The 18,516-nt window shown below is 41.7% G+C and overlaps 1 protein-coding gene across 1 annotated transcript in view; it reads left to right on the top strand.

Annotated features, from left to right (window-relative positions):
* The window catches only part of ATP10D (ATPase phospholipid transporting 10D (putative)), a 65,483-nt gene that overhangs the window by 38,070 nt on the left and 8,897 nt on the right, over positions 1 to 18,516 (top strand). Inside the window, exons 14-21 of the mRNA XM_081022217.1 lie at positions 2,904 to 3,010; positions 5,401 to 5,527; positions 8,121 to 8,305; positions 11,466 to 11,763; positions 13,574 to 13,650; positions 14,882 to 15,007; positions 16,081 to 16,281; positions 17,227 to 17,307. Coding sequence (XP_080878343.1) covers positions 2,904 to 3,010; positions 5,401 to 5,527; positions 8,121 to 8,305; positions 11,466 to 11,763; positions 13,574 to 13,650; positions 14,882 to 15,007; positions 16,081 to 16,281; positions 17,227 to 17,307 — 1,202 coding nt within the window. The remainder of the gene's footprint in view (positions 1 to 2,903; positions 3,011 to 5,400; positions 5,528 to 8,120; positions 8,306 to 11,465; positions 11,764 to 13,573; positions 13,651 to 14,881; positions 15,008 to 16,080; positions 16,282 to 17,226; positions 17,308 to 18,516) is intronic.

Genomic DNA, 18,516 nt, shown 5'->3' with positions numbered 1-18,516 from the left:
TGCAGTAAATTTCAATCCATTACTCCACAACCTCTCCCAGTCCTCAAACATGATATTATGCCCAATGTCCTGTGCCCACCTTATCATAGCCGATTTAACCGTTTCGTCTTGTGTATTCCATTTCAACAGCAAGTTATACATCCTTGAAAGTACCTTAATCTTTGGTTCTAGCAATTCTGTTTCTAATTTCGATTTCTCCACCTGGAACCCTAGTTTCTTATCATTTTTAAAAACTTCTTTAATCTGAGCGTAATGTAACCAATCTCGCACTTTGTCTTTCATTTTCTCCAAACTCTGCAATTTCCAATTGTCTCCATCCTTTTCTAGTATTTCCCAATATTTTGGCCATTTAGCCTCCATATTGGGTCTTTTTCGGGCCTTGGCTTCCAAAGGTGAAAGCCACCTTGGTGTTTTATTTTCCAGCAAGTCTTTATATTTTGTCCAGACATTAAACAATGATTTTCTGACAACATGGTTCTTAAAGGCCTTATTTGCTTTAACCTTGTCATACCATAAATATGCATGCCATCCAAAGGCATTGTTAAACCCTTCCAAATCTAACACATCAGTGTCTTCAAGAAGTAGCCAGTCTTTTAGCCAGCAGAACGCTGCGGCTTCATAGTACAACTTTAAGTCTGGCAGGGCAAAGCCCCCTCTTTGTTTTGCATCGGTTAATATCTTAAACTTAATTCTGGGCTTTTTGCCCTGCCAGACAAACTTAGAAATATCTCTCTGCCACTTCTGAAAGCACTCCGTTTTGTCCAAAACCTGAAGTGTTTGAAATAAAAACAACATCCTTGGCAATACATTCATCTTGATAGCAGCAATTCGGCCTAACAAAGAAAGTTTCAATTTTGACCAACTATCTAAGTCTCTCTTAATTTCTGTCCAGCATTTTTCATAATTGTCCTTAAATAGACTTAGATTTTTTACTGTTATGTTTACCCCTAGGTATTTTACTTTTTTAACCACATTAAGTTCCGTCTCATTCTGAAACCGTTCTGACTCTGTATCAGTCAAATTTTCCCCCAAAACCTTAGTTTTCTGTTTATTTAGTTTAAATCCAGCCACCCGACCAAAGTCATTAATCAGTTGTAATACTCTTTTCGTACTGGGCTCTGGCTTCTGCAAGGTCAAAACCAGGTCATCTGCGAAAGCTTTTAATTTATATTGTTTCTGACCGACCTGAATTCCTTCCACCAACCGATCCCCTCTAATCATGTTCAATAGCACTTCCAGAACCGAAATGAATAACAAAGGGGAAATAGGGCAACCTTGTCGTGTCCCTTTTTCAATTTTAAACTCTTCTGTAACCACATTATTAACTATCAGTTTAGCTTTCTGTTCTGAATATATCGCCTCAATCCCATTCTCAAAACCCCGTCCCACTCCCATCTCTTTTAAATTTCCCATCATAAATTTCCAGGAGATATTGTCAAAGGCCTTCTCCGCGTCTATAAAAATTAAAACTGCTTTTGTATTTATATCTGTTTGCAAAAGTTCCAAAATGTCAATAATGTTCCTTGTATTAGCAAACAGATGTCTACCTGGGAGAAAGCCGGCCTGGTCCTTATGAATTACTTCATTTAAAACTTTTTTAAATCTATTTGCCAAAATGTCTGCAAATATTTTGTAATCCACATTTAAAAGAGAGATGGGACGGTAGTTCTTAAGTTGTGTCTTTTCAGCTTCCGACTTTGGTATTAATGTGATAAACGCTTCCTTCCAAGACTCCGGTGCCCTCTTCCCCTCCATAATTTCATTGCTGACCTCCATCAAAGGTTGTATCAAATAGTCTTTTAATGTCTTATAGTACTTGGAGGTCAGCCCATCTGGTCCTGGAGATTTGCCAAGTTGCATGTTCTGGATGGCTTGTTCGATCTCCTGTCGTGTTATTTTAGAGTTCAGGATTGTCCTATTTTCTTGTGACAATTTAGATAGTCCGTTTTTTGCCAAAAATTGTTTAATCTCAACATCGTCTTGCGGCCCTTGGGTGTATAATTTTTTGAAATATCTCTGGAAGCACTTTCTGATATCCACTGGATTCTGAATGTTTTTTCCATCAACCTCTAAATTTGTAACAGTATTTAATCTTTGTCTTCTCTTCAACTGCCAAGCTAGCAGTTTTCCACATTTATTCGCCGACTCGAACGTTTTTTGTTTCATTAATTTAACCTTCCATTCAATTTCCTGATTTATCAATTTAGAATATTGTGTTTGATAAAGTTTAATTTCTCTCAGAGTTGGCTGTGACTTCGGATTCACTCTTAATTTCTTCTCTAATTCTTTTATTTTATCCAGGATCTTATCTTTTTTCTCATTTTGTGTTCTTTTCTTTACTGCATTCTGTTGTATCAAGAATCCCCTCATTACAGCTTTGCTTGCGTCCCAGATTATTCTTTTTTCCACCATATTATTCATGTTTATCTCAAAGTAGTCCTTCAAAACTTTTTGGGCCTTCTTGGTAATTTCCTGATCTCTAAACAAATTGTCATTCATCTTCCATCTAAAGGATCCAGTTGGTAATAGTGTCATATCCATCTTTACTGCATTATGGTCGGAACAGGTCTTTGGGCAGATTTCCACTTTTCTGACCTTAGGTGCCAGGCCTCTAGAAATCCATATTTGGTCGATTCTTGTCCAGGTCAGTTGGGCTTCAGAAAAGAATGTTCCCTCTCTTCCTAGTGGGTTCTTTGTCCTCCAAATGTCAATCAAATCCATATTGTCAGTCATTTCAAAAAAGGTTTTAGGTAGTCTGCCGTCTTTTATATCTCAGGATCTCACTCAGAATATTTTACAAAGCTCCCCACCGCTGCCCACCCTCAGGAATTTGATCCTTTTACATAGATGACCCCTGTGTTTAGCATTTAACGTTTCCTGCTTTTCATTATCTCAAATCTCAGGTATTAAAAAGATTGATGCGCAGATGCAAAGAATTAAGGAGAGAACTCAGACGCATTTGGATGATTATGCTGCACAAGGACTGCGCACTCTCTGTGTAGCTATGAAGGTGATACTTCTTTTAATGGTTAACGGTACAGAATTGGCAAAACCTTGGTGCCAGCAATAAAACCACTAGCACGTTTGCAAAGCTAAGCAGGGTCTGGTGGGGTTTCAGATTGGGGGGGGGGCATTGTGTTGAGATTCCTGCATTGCAGGGAATTGGGCTAGATGACACTTGCAATCCCTCCCAAGTCTACAATTCTGCGATTCTGGGTTTTTTTCTATTCTTGAAAGAATAGGGTGCTATTTATTTTACAGTTCATTCCTAAACTGGGTGGAGGATCAGTTGCTGCTTCCAGAGACCTGTCATCAGAGCTTCAGAGCTGTCTGTGGGTGTAGTGGAAGGCTCCACAATTGCTGTGGTCCTTTGCGAGTCGAGCTCTTCTCTGCTGGAGAAGCCCCTCTGTTTCTTCCTAACTCCTAGCCAGCAGATCTGGGGTTTAGGCTCGTCCAGTTGGGTGGGGGCACCTTTTTCTCGGTTTAGGATGTCGTCAAAGCACTGGTCAACAGATTATATATGGAATATTTAGAATTTTCAAACATACCTCTCCATGATCTGTGTCCAAACCACAGTTGAAAGCATACGGATATGGTCTGGCCACATGGTTTCCCATCACAAACTGATTTCAAAGGAAGGGCAAGTTCATTTTCTACAAAGGGATGGTTAAATGAAGCCACGCCCAACATTTAAATGAACGAGTAAACTGCATGCATGTGTCAGGACTTTCTTTAGCTATTTTTTAGTATCAATATTGGGAGTTTTTAGGAGGGATTTGTTGTTATTTTAAGCCTGTTATTTTACTTTCAATAGATGGCAGTGGAGGATAGGCAGTTACATAGCTTGAACGTTCCCCAGGATTTTGCTCTCAAAACATTGGTTTGACATAAATTGCATTTGTCAAGCAATGCTGTACCAGAAAAAAACTCACTTCGAGAAACAAAAAAATTGGGAATTTGACTGATTTGGGTGGTTTGTTGTAATAGTGGAAGATGCCTGTCTCAGTCGTATAGTTCTGTAGCCAGCCCCATTGTAACACACTCTGTTATTCCCTTTAAATGAAGTAATGTTTTAATTCTTGCAGCACCCCCATTCTCTCAAATACTGAGCTTGGTAGTTATGTAAGTGACACGGGGCCACCTCCAAAATACTGTAGATTTGGTGTGCATGTATCATTGCTAGGCATACACTCAGTTTATATCCAACCTGAAATAATTCAGCCAGTATATGGTGCTGCGAGGGAAAAAGCAGCAAAGGCCACCGTCTTTGTTGAGTGCAGTTCAGAAAACACATAAAAAAGCAGGGATGGGTGCATTGACTGCCAGCTGGCCAGTCTAGGAGCTCAGAGTGACAAGGCGGAAGGAAGGAAGGAAAGAAGGAAGGAAAGAGTTGGCTCTGGTGTCACCTCCAGACTTGATTATTGTAACTCGCTCTACGTGGGGCTGCCCTTGAGACTGACCCAGAAACTCCAGCGGGTGCAGAATGCCGTGGCGAGACTCCTTACGGGGTCCTCGCTGCGGGATCACATTCACCCGGCTCTATACCAGCTGCACTGGCTCCCGGTAGAGTACAGGATCAGGTTTAAGGTGCTGGTTTTAACCTTTAAAGCCCTATACAGCCTAGGACCCTCATACCTACAGGACTGCCTCTTCTGGTATGTCCCACGGAGGACCTTACGGTCTTCAAACAAAAACATCTTGGAGGTCTGCGGCCACAGGGAGGTTAGGCTGGCCTCAACTAGAGCCAGGGCTTTTTCGGCTGCAGCCCCAATCTGGTAGAACGCTCTGTCACAAGAGACTAGGGCCCTGCGGGACTTGACATCTTTCCGCAGGGCCTGCAAGACATAGCTGTTCCACCAGCCTTTGGCCAAGGCACCAGTCCTTTGGTAATCCTCATAGAACTCTAGCCCAATGGTTGCCATTAATTTGATTCTGAATTGATTTTAGAATGTATTTCAATTAATTGATTGTGATTTTATGTAAACTGTGTTACTTTTACTGTTGTTAGCCACTCTGAGCCCGGCTTTGGCTGGGGAGGGTGGGATATAAATAAAAATTTATTATTATTTATTATTATTATTTGGTGCATCATGCTTCTGCAAGTGGATGGCAAGTTTTCGCCTCCCTCCTTGCGCCAAATGATGCTGTCTTCTTGCTCTAGCCCTTATCTCCCCCCCCCCCCACACACCTATTGGTATAATTTCCACACCTCTCCTTCTGTCACACATTGTGTTGGCCAAAGACCGCTTGCAAATGGTCAAAGGGACTCTTAAAAAATATATCTGGAGATATAATTTGCTTTAGAGAGATGAATGCTGTGAATTCTCTATTATTTTAAAATGGCTTTATTTGCATGACGTTGATCAGTACGGTGATGTCGGCTCTTTGCTGACTCTGCAGGTGTTGACTGATGAGGAATACAACGAATGGTTAAAAGGATATTATGCCGCGGAACACAACATTGAGTGTCGGGACGATCTGCTCCTTGAGTCGATGCAGAAGCTTGAGAACAAATTAACACTGCTTGGTGAGTTGGGAAGAAGATGGGCAGCACAGTTCAAGAAGGACACTGACAAGCTGGAACGTGTCCAGAGGAGGGCAACCAAAATGGTCAAAGGCCTGGAAACGATGCCTTATGAGGAACGGCTAAGGGAGCTGGGCATGTTTAGCCTGGAGAAGAGGAGGTTAAGGGGTGATATGATAGCCATGTTCAAATATATAAAAGGATGTCACATAGAGGAGGGAGAAAGGTTGTTTTCTGCTGCTCCATAGAAGCGGACACGGAGCAATGGATCTAAACTACAAGAAAGAAGATTCCACCTAAACATTAGGAAGAACTTCCTGACAGTAAGAGCTGTTCAACAGTGGAATTTGCTGCCAAGGAGTGTGGTGGAGTCTCCTTCTTTGGAGGTCTTTAAGCAGAGGCTTGACAACCATATGTCAGGAGTGCTCTGATGGTGTTTCCTGCTTGGCAGGGGGTTGGACTCGATTGCCCTTGTGGTCTCTTCCAACTCTATGATTCTATGGTTGTTTTGCTAAACTCCTAAATATACAGTGGTACCTCTGGTTACATATGCTTCAGGTTACATACACTTCAGGTTACAGACTCCGCTAACCCAGAAATAGTGCTTCAGGTTAAGAACTTTGCTTCAGGATAAGAACAGAAATCATGCTCCGGTGGCGCGGCGGCAGCAGGAGGCCCCATTATCTAAAGTGGTGCTTCAGGTTAAGAACAATTTCAGGTTAAGAACGGACCTCCGGAACGAATTAAGTACTTAACCCGAGGTACCACTATAGGAGCCACTGTATAGGCTCAAACCTTATCAATGAATGCAGCTCCATCAAATGCACTTAGCCCAGTGGGCTTGAACATGCTTAACATTTGTGTTGGACTGTATCCCCGTCTCACTTAAATTCTCTGAAGTTGCAAAACTAATCTAAACATTTGTTCTGCTGCTTAATGGGGTTCGGAAGAAGGAGCATAATTTTTTAGAATGAAGAGTAGATGACTTAGGTTCAATCTGGTGGCTCCTGGGAGCATTCCCTGGAGGCGAAAGTGCCACTGCGCCACCACTGATGGCCAGCAAAACTTCTCCAGAAATCAGCGCTGATGGCGGAGACAGCAGGGTGTGTGGGTGCCACCTTATGAATTTCTGCCACCTGAGGCTGTGGCCTCACCCTGTCTAATGGATGGGCTGGCCCTGCCTGGGAGGGCATCCCAGGGGCTATCAGATACCACAAAATTCCCCCTCCATGGGCTGAAAGGGGAAGGTCTCTGCAAGGAGTGCTTCTGATCAGGATTCCAGACATTGCATTCCATTTCCCCTCCTACCACCCAATTTTCCAATTTTTACCCTCAACAGGTATCTGAGGGTACTCAGTACTCATCCGGCTGATTTGGTAGGGATGGAGGAATTCCATCCTGAGGGGTTTTCCCTCCACTAAAGGTTGTTTTTGTTACTTGCCCACATGAGGTGGGCCCGTTTCCCACCTAAGGACCAGCAATCAGAGAAACTGAGGTTGCTGTTAGGATACATGATTTCGTAGGCTTTGATTCTGTTAGAGAAACTACTCCATATCCTTTACGGTTCAGACCAAGGCACCACAAACTCATCCTGGTTCCATATCATTTCTCCTGATTTCTCAAACATTTCGGGGAATTCTCTCCCATGTAAAATGTGTTAGGTTGCGAATCAGCACATAAGCTGATTCCTCATCATTTACCTCATGTTAGGAGTTGGGAATTATAGCCACTTTGCCTAGAAACCTTTGGTAATTGAAATGGTAATAAGTCTTTTGCAATCCCACTTGGGAAAAAATTATGAACTTTAAATCTCAGCATATTTTTGCTTAGGAGAAACTTGGCATTTCTCAGCTCTATATAGCCACTCCCAACTGCTGAGTAGTATTTATACTTAATTGCATTTTTTAATTATTTTCTGCTATTGTTATTGATTTGATTTATATCCTGTCCATTATCTAAAAATCCCAGGGCGGTGTACAAAATTAAGAACATAATTTATGTAGCATAATAATAAAAACATAATACAGAGCCTAATGGTAGATAGAAGAAGAAGAAGAAGAAGAAGAAGAAGAAGAAGAAGAAGAAGAAGAAGAAGAAGATATTATTTATACCCAGCCCATCTGGTTGAGTTTCACCAGCAACTCTGCACAGCTTCTAACAAAATATTAAAAACACAATAAAACGTCAACATAATAATAAAATAATCATAACAGTCCCCTCCCACGCATTTAGCAGGCCATACATTATTGAATGATCAAGGGCCTGGGTAAAGAGCAATGTTTTTGCCTAAATATGTGTAATTATGGCACCAGGTGAGCCTCTCTGGGGAGAGAGCATTCCACAGATGGGGAGCCACCACAGAAAAGGTCCATTCTTGTGTCACCATCCTCCAAACCTCTTGGGGGCGGGGGCACAGAGTAGGGCCTCAGATGACAAGTGCAGGGCCCAGGTCAGTTTGTATGGGGAGTCGCATTCCTTAAGATATTGAGGTCCTGAACCTTGTAAGGCTTTATAGATCAGCACTGCACTTCGAATTGGGCCTGGAAATGAATTGGCAGCCGGTGCAGAACTAATCCCACTGATTGCTGCTTTGCAGGTGCCACCGGGATTGAAGACCGATTGCAGGAAGGTGTTCCAGAAACCATAGAGGCGCTCCGAAAAGCAGGAATTAAAATCTGGATGCTGACTGGCGATAAAAGCGAGACAGCCATCAACATAGCACATTCCTGTAGATTACTGGCACCGAGTGATTTCATCTTCATCCTGCAGTCTGATCGCCTGGTGCGTGTGGCATTTGGTTTTTCTGTAGCTGGAACTGTTTGCATTGCTGTATGACCGCAGGGCCAGAAACGACAACAGCAGCAAACTTATCCACCGGACCTCTTCCGGTTTTTGCTTTGGGTTACCCAATTCATCTTGCAGTTGTCTTTCCCATCTCGCCCCACTGCTGCTGCTCCTCCTTTCCTTTTTGGCCAATGGCATCACACTGGTCTGTGCAGCTGGGGTGTTCCCTTCGCTTCTAAAAACTGCATATATATTTTTAGGATGACCTTTATAAATTCAGTATTTTATGTTAAATGTGAGTGTCTAAGCTGTAAGGCTTTGTACAATTGTACTCCTGAACAGAAGCATAAGTGGCAGTTAATTATTTAAATGCAGCCACCAATTCATTTGTCCTTCTGCCTTGCGCAGAAAGTTGACACACTGCAAAACGTTGTTAAAATGCTTCCAAGGGCTAAATGCTAAACTACACTAGCTCTATGGATGTCGGACTAGGAGCTTTGTCTTGGAAATTGGAACAAGTTCAGTTTTTGGAAGTTGCTCTTTGTCGTATCTCCCTGCAGCCGTGTTTGATTACCATTAATGTGCTAAGAATTATCTCATTAAAATGGTATTACATGCAGCATTCCAGAAAGTTAATCTACTTACATTTCCTAATGCAGAAAAAATCTTGGTGTTTTTGTGTTCTCTCTTAAAAGTAGTCAGTGTTTTCAAATGGGAAGCCAGTTCCCTTTTACGTGATGGAAATATCTTTATTCACATTATCCAGTACTAATCCTAGCCATAACTTGTTAAAGATTGCTTAAAAATTGGGACAGAGAATGCTTTGCCGTAGAAAAAAAGCCAACAGGTTGAAAAGAATATTGTATGATGGCAGGAATGGATATTTTGTTTGTTAGAAATTCAGGCCTTTGTTTTCACAGATGACTCACTTGAAGACTGATGAACTAATCACAGTAAAAATGTTGTCTAGACCAGTGTTTTTCAACCTTTTTTGGGCAAAGGCACACTTGTTTCATGAAAAAAATCACGAGGCACACCACCATTAGAAAATGTTAAAAAATGTAACTCTGTGCCTATATTGACTATATATAAAGTAATTTTCTTGAATAGGAATCAAATAAACACAAAGAAAGTATTTTATAATTACTTTATTATGAAATAGTAAGTAAACAGAAATATGAAAAATTATAAAATACTTTATTCAGTGCAAACCTGGGCCTGTTTGGCTGAGCACAAAGCTGATATTCTGGCTGGAATCGAAGAAAGACACACACGTAGCTCTTCGTCAACAGCTCTCAGTCTCTCTCTGTGTTTAGTTTTTATAGCAATCATGCTTGAAAAGCTCATCTCACACAGATATGTAGTGGAAAATGGGAGCAATGTCAAAATAGCTTTGTTTGCCAGAAGGGGGAACTCCTTGGCAGTATCCAACCAAAAACTGTCCAAAGGTAGATCAGCAAATCTTAGCTTGAAACCACAATTTTGTCTCAGTTCAGTTCGTTCCTCCTGCTCCTGTAAAGTCATGTCCTTTCCACCAACTGATGCTGAGCTATAAGGGTCCCTAACCCAGTCAAGGCATTCAGTGGAGACTGAAGAGTAATAAAATGACAACTTCTCCGGTCCTCCTGGTGACTCGAGTCACGACATCTTCTTCTCTCCGCTGCTGCGCACACTGTGCTCGGGCGGGAAGGAAGTCGGAAGATGATGTCCTACTGTGATAGGTCCAGGCTGGAGTCTGGACCAATCACAGCCCGGACATCAGAAAAGTGGAGGGTGTCCCCCTGAGGAGCGCCAATCGGCGCCCCTGCTGGCCGAGGGTGGGGTCAAAAACCCCACCCCCCCATACCCAGGACACAGTCCGGCGCCCGTCTAGTGGGCGAAAATTTGAATTTTTATTTTTTAAAAAATCTTTCGAATTTTTCAATTTTTCCCACAGCACACCAGGCAACATCTCACGGCACACTAGTGTGCCGCGGAACAGTGGTTGAAAAACACTGGTCTAGACAGTGTTATGTTTCTTTTAATTGCACATTCATAGAATCATAGAGTTGTAGAGTTGGAAAGAACTTCAATGATGATCTAGTCCAACCCCCTGCCATGCAAGAATCTCAACTAAAGCATCCATGGCGGATGGTTATATTTAATTATGATTTTTGGGGAGGAAAGGTCCTTTCAGTTCAAACCCACTGTGTATTATTGAGAAAGCAGCATACAACTTCATGTACAGCTCCCATTCATTTTAGTGAGCCGTGTGTCTATAAACTCTCAGAAATTTCCCTTGCACTTCTGCAGATCCCATTTATTTTAGCTGAATTATGTAAGATGAGTTTATTTTATTTCTTTAAATAAAAAAACTAACTACTCACATGCATATGGATCACGATTTAATAATATAGCCCCTTCCATTAATCAGATTTTTAAAAAACATATTGCAAGATATATCTCTTTCCAGTGTTTCCTTCAGCCATTGGATTCCTGCCCCTAGCTAAATGTAAACTCTGTGTGTGGCTCATTTCTTAAGCATTTAACGAACCCTTGCTCACGTGACAGTGAGCTGCTTCGTCTAAGCCATGGTTTATTGCAACAGGAGCAAGCTGCAGTGAGCCTCAGAATTTTAAATGCATTCCTGCTGGAGACATGAAACGAACAGAAACCTTTGTTTCCATTTTGATTAACCATATTGTTGCTTCATCTGAACCTGACAAACAGTGTCTTAAAATATGTTTGAAACAAGCCAAGTTCAAGGTATGGGTTCTGAAGTTGGCTCCTTTCCACAAACCATAGTTAAGGTAGACTATAGTATAGGGTTTGGACATATTGCAGTTAATCAAAAATGGAAGTGAAAGCTTCTGATCTCATGGCTGTGATGGAGAGTCGTTCCTTTGGCTTATTCCCCCTTCCATCATAAACCGGTTTATGGTAATATCCAAACTGGCCCAGAATCTTTGTGATGATGGCTTTCCCTATCATGGCCATGCAGATCTTTTGCAGAATTAAAAACGGCGGATCATTTTCATTAATGAACGCACTCAAGATACATCTATAGCTGACAAGCTGTTAACAGCTATTGAGATGTGACTTGTAAAGCGAAGCTTTAATACGTACTCAAAAGAATCTGATCCTAGATAAAACCTACCAATGCCCTTTTCCCAAGCAGGATTCCTGTTCGTTGAAGATGGACAAGATTTTGGAAGACATCAAGTGGAAAGAAAGCTATGAGGCAAACCATTTGAGAATCCCAACCTCATCGGTTGCTCAAATTCCACATTTCACTGCTGCCCTAGTTATAGATGGAGCAACATTAGAATTTGCCTTGCACGACAGTGTGGCGAGCAAGTTCCTGCAGCTCACAACACGTGTACGGGCTGTCATCTGCTGCCGAGCCACCCCTCTGCAGAAGAGCCGAGTGGTGGAAAAGATCCGAAAGGAACTGAAGGTGATGACATTGGCTGTAGGTGAGTCATCTCTCTCTTGCAAGGGAGCAGCATATATGCTATACAGCATCACCTTTTATTTCACTGTAAAGCAGGGATGGGGGATATCTGATCTCCATCATCCCTGGCCACTGGCCATGCTGGCTGGGGTTGAAATGAGTTGTAATCCAGCAACAGCTGGAGGACCACAGGATCCCCACATCTGCATTAAAGGTACGTTCCTTAGATTTTCCTTGGGATAACTATTGACACAAACCAGAGCAAACCAGCAGGCAAATGGCAGAACGTGGCTGTAGAATCCCAACTGGGATCTGCTAGTTGAAAAGCCCTGCTGCTCCATAGATACAGCCAGACAGTCTGTCTGATGTAACAATTGCATCAGCCAGGCATTTTCACTCTAGTTGCCTCCTTCCGATTGCAGTAAGCAGGGAAGCTTGCTCTATGTACGTCAGAATATTTTCAATACTCTCATTCAGAATAACAATTTCAAGGTGACTTTATATGTTACGTGAAAACACCACAGTGGGACTTCCTCTGTCAAAACTCTTGGGATTATTTGCAACCGGGGAGCGGGGGGGGGGGGGGTTAGCATGCATTTCTGGCGACCACATAACCTTTCTCCTGCAGCCCATGTTCTACATATTTGGGAGATAGGTGAAAAGGAGAATCATGACTCACCTCCATATAAAGTTCACTTGTTTGTTCAAAATATTTTTGGCCCGCCTTCCCATTATAAAAGCACCCACGGGACCTAATTGTAGCAGCAGAACACCCGTCCCATAACACTAGAATTTGTAGACATACAGTGATGCTGAATGTTGGAAGATTCAGAACAAAAGAAAAGTACTTTGTCACACAACACACAGATAATTCCAGAGTTAACTCCCACAAGAGGCAGCGATGGCTTCCAGTGTGGATGCTTTAAAAGAGGATTGGACAAATTCATGGAAGATAAGGTTGTTCATGGCTGCTAATCCTGATGGATGCGTTCTGATAGATTAAGATAGATTAGATGGGCTACTTGTCTGATCCAGCAGGCTCATATCTCAAAAGTACTCATGGAAACATCTTTACCTGGCACCAAAACACGAATAGCATTGGTGCCTGTTTTCCTTTGCCCAGGGAGCGCATTCACAAATTAGATGCTATCACACAGAAGGCCAACAATATGTGATGCTGTCGTCATTCCCCATCTGTGCAGGGTAGTAATGCAACCAACAAGCCAATGAGGTAGATCATGAGCTGTGTTGGCAATATAGTTTTATTGCACTTTTCAAAAAATAGTAATTCGTTTATAAGGTTTCTTTACATCAGATACACTAATTTCATATGATAAAAACATTTATCACAATACCCAACATATCTAGATCCAGGTATAATGCAAACTTAGAATTGCTCTCTAGATAGATAGCCACATAAACTATCAATAAATATTGCATATTTTATAAATCTACTCTCCTAAAATTCTCATTATTTCATTAAATATGCCAACATGAACTCCCCCTATCTTCATGTTGCACTTTATAGAGTCCTTTTTATAATGCCTATAACTTGACAATAATTCTAAAACCATTGAACAAACTAGACATAAATTTGCATTTGACGTGCAGCAGTAGGGAAGGAAAAGCTTCATTTCCTCTTTTGATGTCTGCAGTGATAATTACCAGCTCTCCCAGCTGATGACATTTGCACTTGTATTTAACATCGCATCTTGTGAGGCCATGAAATTTCAATCTATTTTTCTCTTTCGTCAAGTCTGTGTGCAGTGCATTAGCGCACCCCTGCCCAAATCAGTTTCATTGCAACATTGTTCTTTTCCTTCTCCTGGAAGGTGATGGTGCCAACGATGTTAGTATGATCCAAGTTGCTGATGTTGGAATTGGAATCGCTGGCCAAGAAGGCATGCAGGTAGGACAGATTGAGAGAACTGTAAATGGAAGCAGTATTGCGTATAGATTGATGACTGTGAGAGCCATAACACTTATTGGTAGCAGAATACCGTATTTTTTGCTCTATAAGACTCACTTTTTCCCTCCTAAAAAGTAAGGGGAAATGTATGTGCGTCTTATGGAGCAAATGCAGGCTGCGCAGCTATCCCAGAAGCCAGAACAGCAAAAGGGATTGCTTCTTTCACTGCGCAGCAATCCCTCTTGCTGTTCTGGCTTCTGAGATTCAGAATTTTTTTTTTCTTGTTTTCCTCCTCCAAAAACTAGGTGCGTCTTGTGGTCTGTTGCGTCTTATAGAGCAAAAAATACGGTATATTGTTAGTGGAATCAAAAGCTGAATACCCCAAACCCTAGAATTTGCAAGAGGTCTTTGTCAAAAGAGCTGATCTATTGGAAATACAAGTACTATGGTGTTGTAGGGAACCTGTGGGACAGTGTGTCTTGGCTGTTAACCAGAAGCTTGGTGGTTCATGCCCACTCAGGGATGTCTGCGGACAGAATTCCTGCATTGCAGGGGGTTGGATGACCCTCATGGTTTCTTCCAGCTCTACAATTCTATTATACTATTGCAAAGGCCTTAAGAGCCATATTTACACTGTATTAGGTTCTAATATGGACATACGTTCCTAAGAAATCAGATTATATACCAGGAGAATGTTCCTTGAAATCAGAGGACCTAGGAATTTGTACAACCATGGGCATCTTCGTGGAGCATGTTTGAAGCAGTTTCAGGTAGATATCTGAAGAGGTTTGAAGAGGATTCATTCAGGTGGCTTTAGTTGTCACAGAAGTCATTCATGGGAACAGTGTAATAATTTATGAGTTGTTAGTGCAAAGATCAACAACTTCCTTGATTCGTGAGGAACTAAAATATGTCCTCATGTTAAGAGGGTGGATTAGTTGGCATATAAGAGACTGCTCAATAAATGATGATTGACGAGTGTGGGTCCGAATCAAGGGAAAGAGAGGATGAGTGGAGGATGAGTTAGAAAGGGAGAGAAGTATAACAGTATACACAAGACCATGACTTCTACAAGGAAACCTTTGTGGAGACATATATTTGTATTTTTGGCCAATGGGACTTGTGCAGTCAGCTTCAGTGGGATGCAGGAGTGGTCAATGAAAGCTCCTGACTTCATTTTGTAGCTATTTTCTCGGTTGCTGTATTTCATTTATTTCATGTTTGTTTTCAGGCTGTGCTGGCGAGTGATTTTGCGCTTTCTCAGTTCAGACATCTCAGCAAGCTGCTGTTCGTACACGGCCACTGGTGTTACACGCGATTAGCAAACATGATCCTTTACTTTTTTTACAAGAATTTGGTATGTAGCTTCCGGGGATGCCTCAATGGGTTTGACCTTGCGGAAGGACAGTTTCTTAATGATTAGAAACAGGCGAAGGACGCTAGTAAATTCTGTACTCTGAATCTACAGCAGCAGAAATGGGAGTCTGCCCACCCGCCTTGGGTTAAGGGTCACTGCTCTAGTGGCATTTATAATAAATTTAAATACGGTCTATGCCAAAAAGCTGTCTGTTAGCACTAAGAAGATTGTGACAAGTTGGCTCCACTATTGAAACCTGCAAATTATCAAAGGATTATTTTACGCTGTTTCTGCCTGGGGAAGTGTGTCTGAAGCAGACAGGCCTTGCCAGTTTCGATGTTGAGCGTGGACTTTGAGGTTTACTTCTGAGCAGTAAGAACTCAAAATGAGTTCATTATGTTACAGAGTTAAGACAGAGGCAAGCAGTAACCACATGGTAACTCCTGTAAAGCTCAGCTGCTTTGCCACTCACTTAAGAAATTTCCCCCCTTGCAGCTCTAACCACTGGAGAGCTAATAATCTGTAACCTCTGACCATGGAATAAAGTAAGCATTACTAAATATTGGTAACTATTTGAAATTCTGGGAAAGCAGGAATCACTTTTAGCACTCAGCTTAACAAGGCTAGAGGCTACAGCCAGCCCTCTCTCCAGGCAGTTCGTAACAGTGGTGTCTTACTATCTTCACACTGGTAGTCAACATTTTCACCAAATTATCTTAAGTGTTTGGTGCTGAGAAAATGCAGTATTTGCAATCCTGAGCCCTTAGTACCATTTCTAGGACAACAGATTCGTATCATTGGCATTCAGCATTTCTGTAGCCAACTATAAGAACCATTTGACATTGCAGTTCTTTCCCGCAAAGGGGCAGAACTGTACATCAGTAGTGGAGCAAGGAAAAGGTCCCAGGTTAATCCAGGTAGGGTGGAAAACTCCAAAACTCTGAAGAGCTTCTGCCAGTCAGTGTAGACAAAAGTGAGATAGACAGACCAATAGTCTGACTCAGTATATATAATTCCTGTTGGCTCTTGTTTATAGATTCTCACCTTTTAATTCCCACCTCTGTTCCTAACAGGCATATGTGAACCTCCTGTTCTGGTTCCAGTTCTTCTGTGGGTTTTCAGGAACACCCATGACCGACTACTGGAGTTTGATTTTCTTCAATCTGCTGTTCACATCAGTACCACCTGTCATTTATGGTGTTTTGGACAAAGATGTCTCCGCAGAAGTCCTGTTGCACTTGCCAGAACTTTACAAGGCTAGTCAGAGAAATGAGGTATTTCTTGGCTTCTTACAAATATTTGAAAGCTGAAGTGACTCACATGTTCTCTGTTGTGCATTCTTTACCAGTTAAACGTGAACATTCCCTCCTGTTAAATAATCTGGTGGAGATGAAAGGCATTATTCTTCATTGGCTTTACAGCCAATGAATGTAGGTGGCCTTAGGAGGGCAACATAGTTTATACACAAACAGTTATTTGATGGATGCCCTGTTACCATTTTCTACCATGTAGACTGCTGTTGCTTATTTGTGTTTCTCCAGCATGGCGAGGAAGGCCTCAGCAGAAATGTGGGAATATTGTATGCTGTGTGCTAGACATGCATGCTATCAAAGTCAAGCTGAAACTCTCTAGGAGGGGTTCCAGATTAGATTGCTGTACTGTCTCACCAGCCTGAGATGGGGCCCCCCCTGCAGCTCTGACAATGAGTATCTCTGGTTGGTTGGTTTGTTGAAAATACAACAGATTTTTTTATTGAACCAATTTTTGTTCAAAGAGGTTCAAATACTTCCTGCCTGACCATGGTATTTGTGGTAATTTAAAAGCTGCATTTTTATATACCGACAAGTGTTAGTCTTATAACTAGACTCGCCTTCTCCCTTTAATCTCTCATTTGTGACTTGGGCATGTTGCAGACTCACTCAGGCTCTCTCACTGAAGGTTGAGACCTGGATCTTGGAAGGTGATACTGTATGTGTGAGCTTTTGGAAGCTCAGTAAGGCGTTCAGGCTTCCAAACATGCAGACAAGGCAAAATGATAAGAATCTGTATCTTCCCAAACTATGAGTAGAATTCAAAATAACCCTCTTCTGGGGGTTCTCCTGAACCCCCTTAACCCAATTTAAGAGGTGGGGGGGAAGACCCATTGCAGAAGTGCTTGCGTGGGGCTCATTAGGTGAATCCCACCCTCAATAAGTGTTTCTCCTGTCTTTCCTTTTCAGCCATACCTGTTTACAACCTTCATAATGAACTTATTAGATGCTTTTTACCAAAGTCTAGTTTGCTTTTTTATCCCTTACTGGGTAAGTGTTAGGATATTTTACTCCTTTGTCTCTATCTTTTATTTGCCTTTTTATTTGCATGATCTTTAAACTTCCTCCATATTCAAAAAACAGTAGGCTTACAGTACTCATGATCTGGAATACAAGCACAGAGGACTTCCGGTGGGTGGGTGGGGCATGGCAGATTGAATCTCTGTTGTCAGCAGTCCACGGAAATAATTCCATGATAATTGATGATAGCCAGGCGTAAACTTCGACTGTCAAATTCACTCTGGAAAAAGAGTGAATAGGGGTCCAACCTCTGATGCGCTGAAAAAGCTGTTTTCTGTGTCAAGAGACCAAGAAACTGTCAGCTCCTGGGAGCTCTGGTGGGGTTAAGCAACTTAAGAACCAAGGAGTCTACATCTTGCCCAAAAGCCACATAAGAACCCTGATGTGCATGTGATTTGCAAAAGCCTCTCTTAATTATTTCTGGAAATTTATAACTCAGAGAAATTTATCCATCTGCCAATGGAAATTTACATTTGATGCATGAGCTGCTTTTTGGCTTCAAGTAGAAGGGAAGAGAAGTCGATTATTGAAGGGTTGAAGGCAGAACCAAAAGCCTGTTTTAATGGCTTGAGAAAAGAAAGTTGGAAATGAACGAGACACTTGTGTGTCTCAATAATTTTTATCTCATGTTATTCATTTTTGTTTTATGAAAATGTTGCTTAGAAATCAAAAGTAAATGTGCCACTTGATACTTCGCCCACGGGAAAGGAACCTCTCTATTCTAATAAGAGATATGGCTATGAAGATCTTAAGGTGGAGACAGGAGATGTAATGAGACTGAATTGTAAATAAGATCATGAAAATTCAGTCTGGCAAGTATACCTATATTTGGGCAGTCCACTGACTGTTGGCATGCTTGATGAGCAAGTAAAATTGAGTTCCATTGGGGTCTAATCCAGTGGGACATGAAAGTAAACCAGGAATGAATGAAATGAAAGGCAGAATCAGAGACGATACAGAGACTTTGGAGAAAATTATGGATAAAGGACTGGCAGAATCAGAGTGTCAAATGGTAGAGTTGGAGGGAATAGATGGTGCATTGGAAAGGTCCTTTACACAAGTGTTTGGAGGAATAAAACAGCCATATGGTGTTGTGATTCTGGAGAAGTAGAATGAAGTCATGGATGGAGACATGGATAGACATCTGGATCTGGCATTGATAAGAGCTGAGAGAGAAAG

Source organism: Podarcis pityusensis (assembly GCF_964106645.2).
Source record: "Podarcis pityusensis genome assembly, chromosome: 9".
In the NCBI taxonomy this organism is placed as follows: Eukaryota; Metazoa; Chordata; class Lepidosauria; order Squamata; family Lacertidae; genus Podarcis; species Podarcis pityusensis.
The sequence above is the reverse complement of the archived record's forward strand: the minus strand, read 5'-3'. Positions and strand labels throughout refer to the sequence as shown.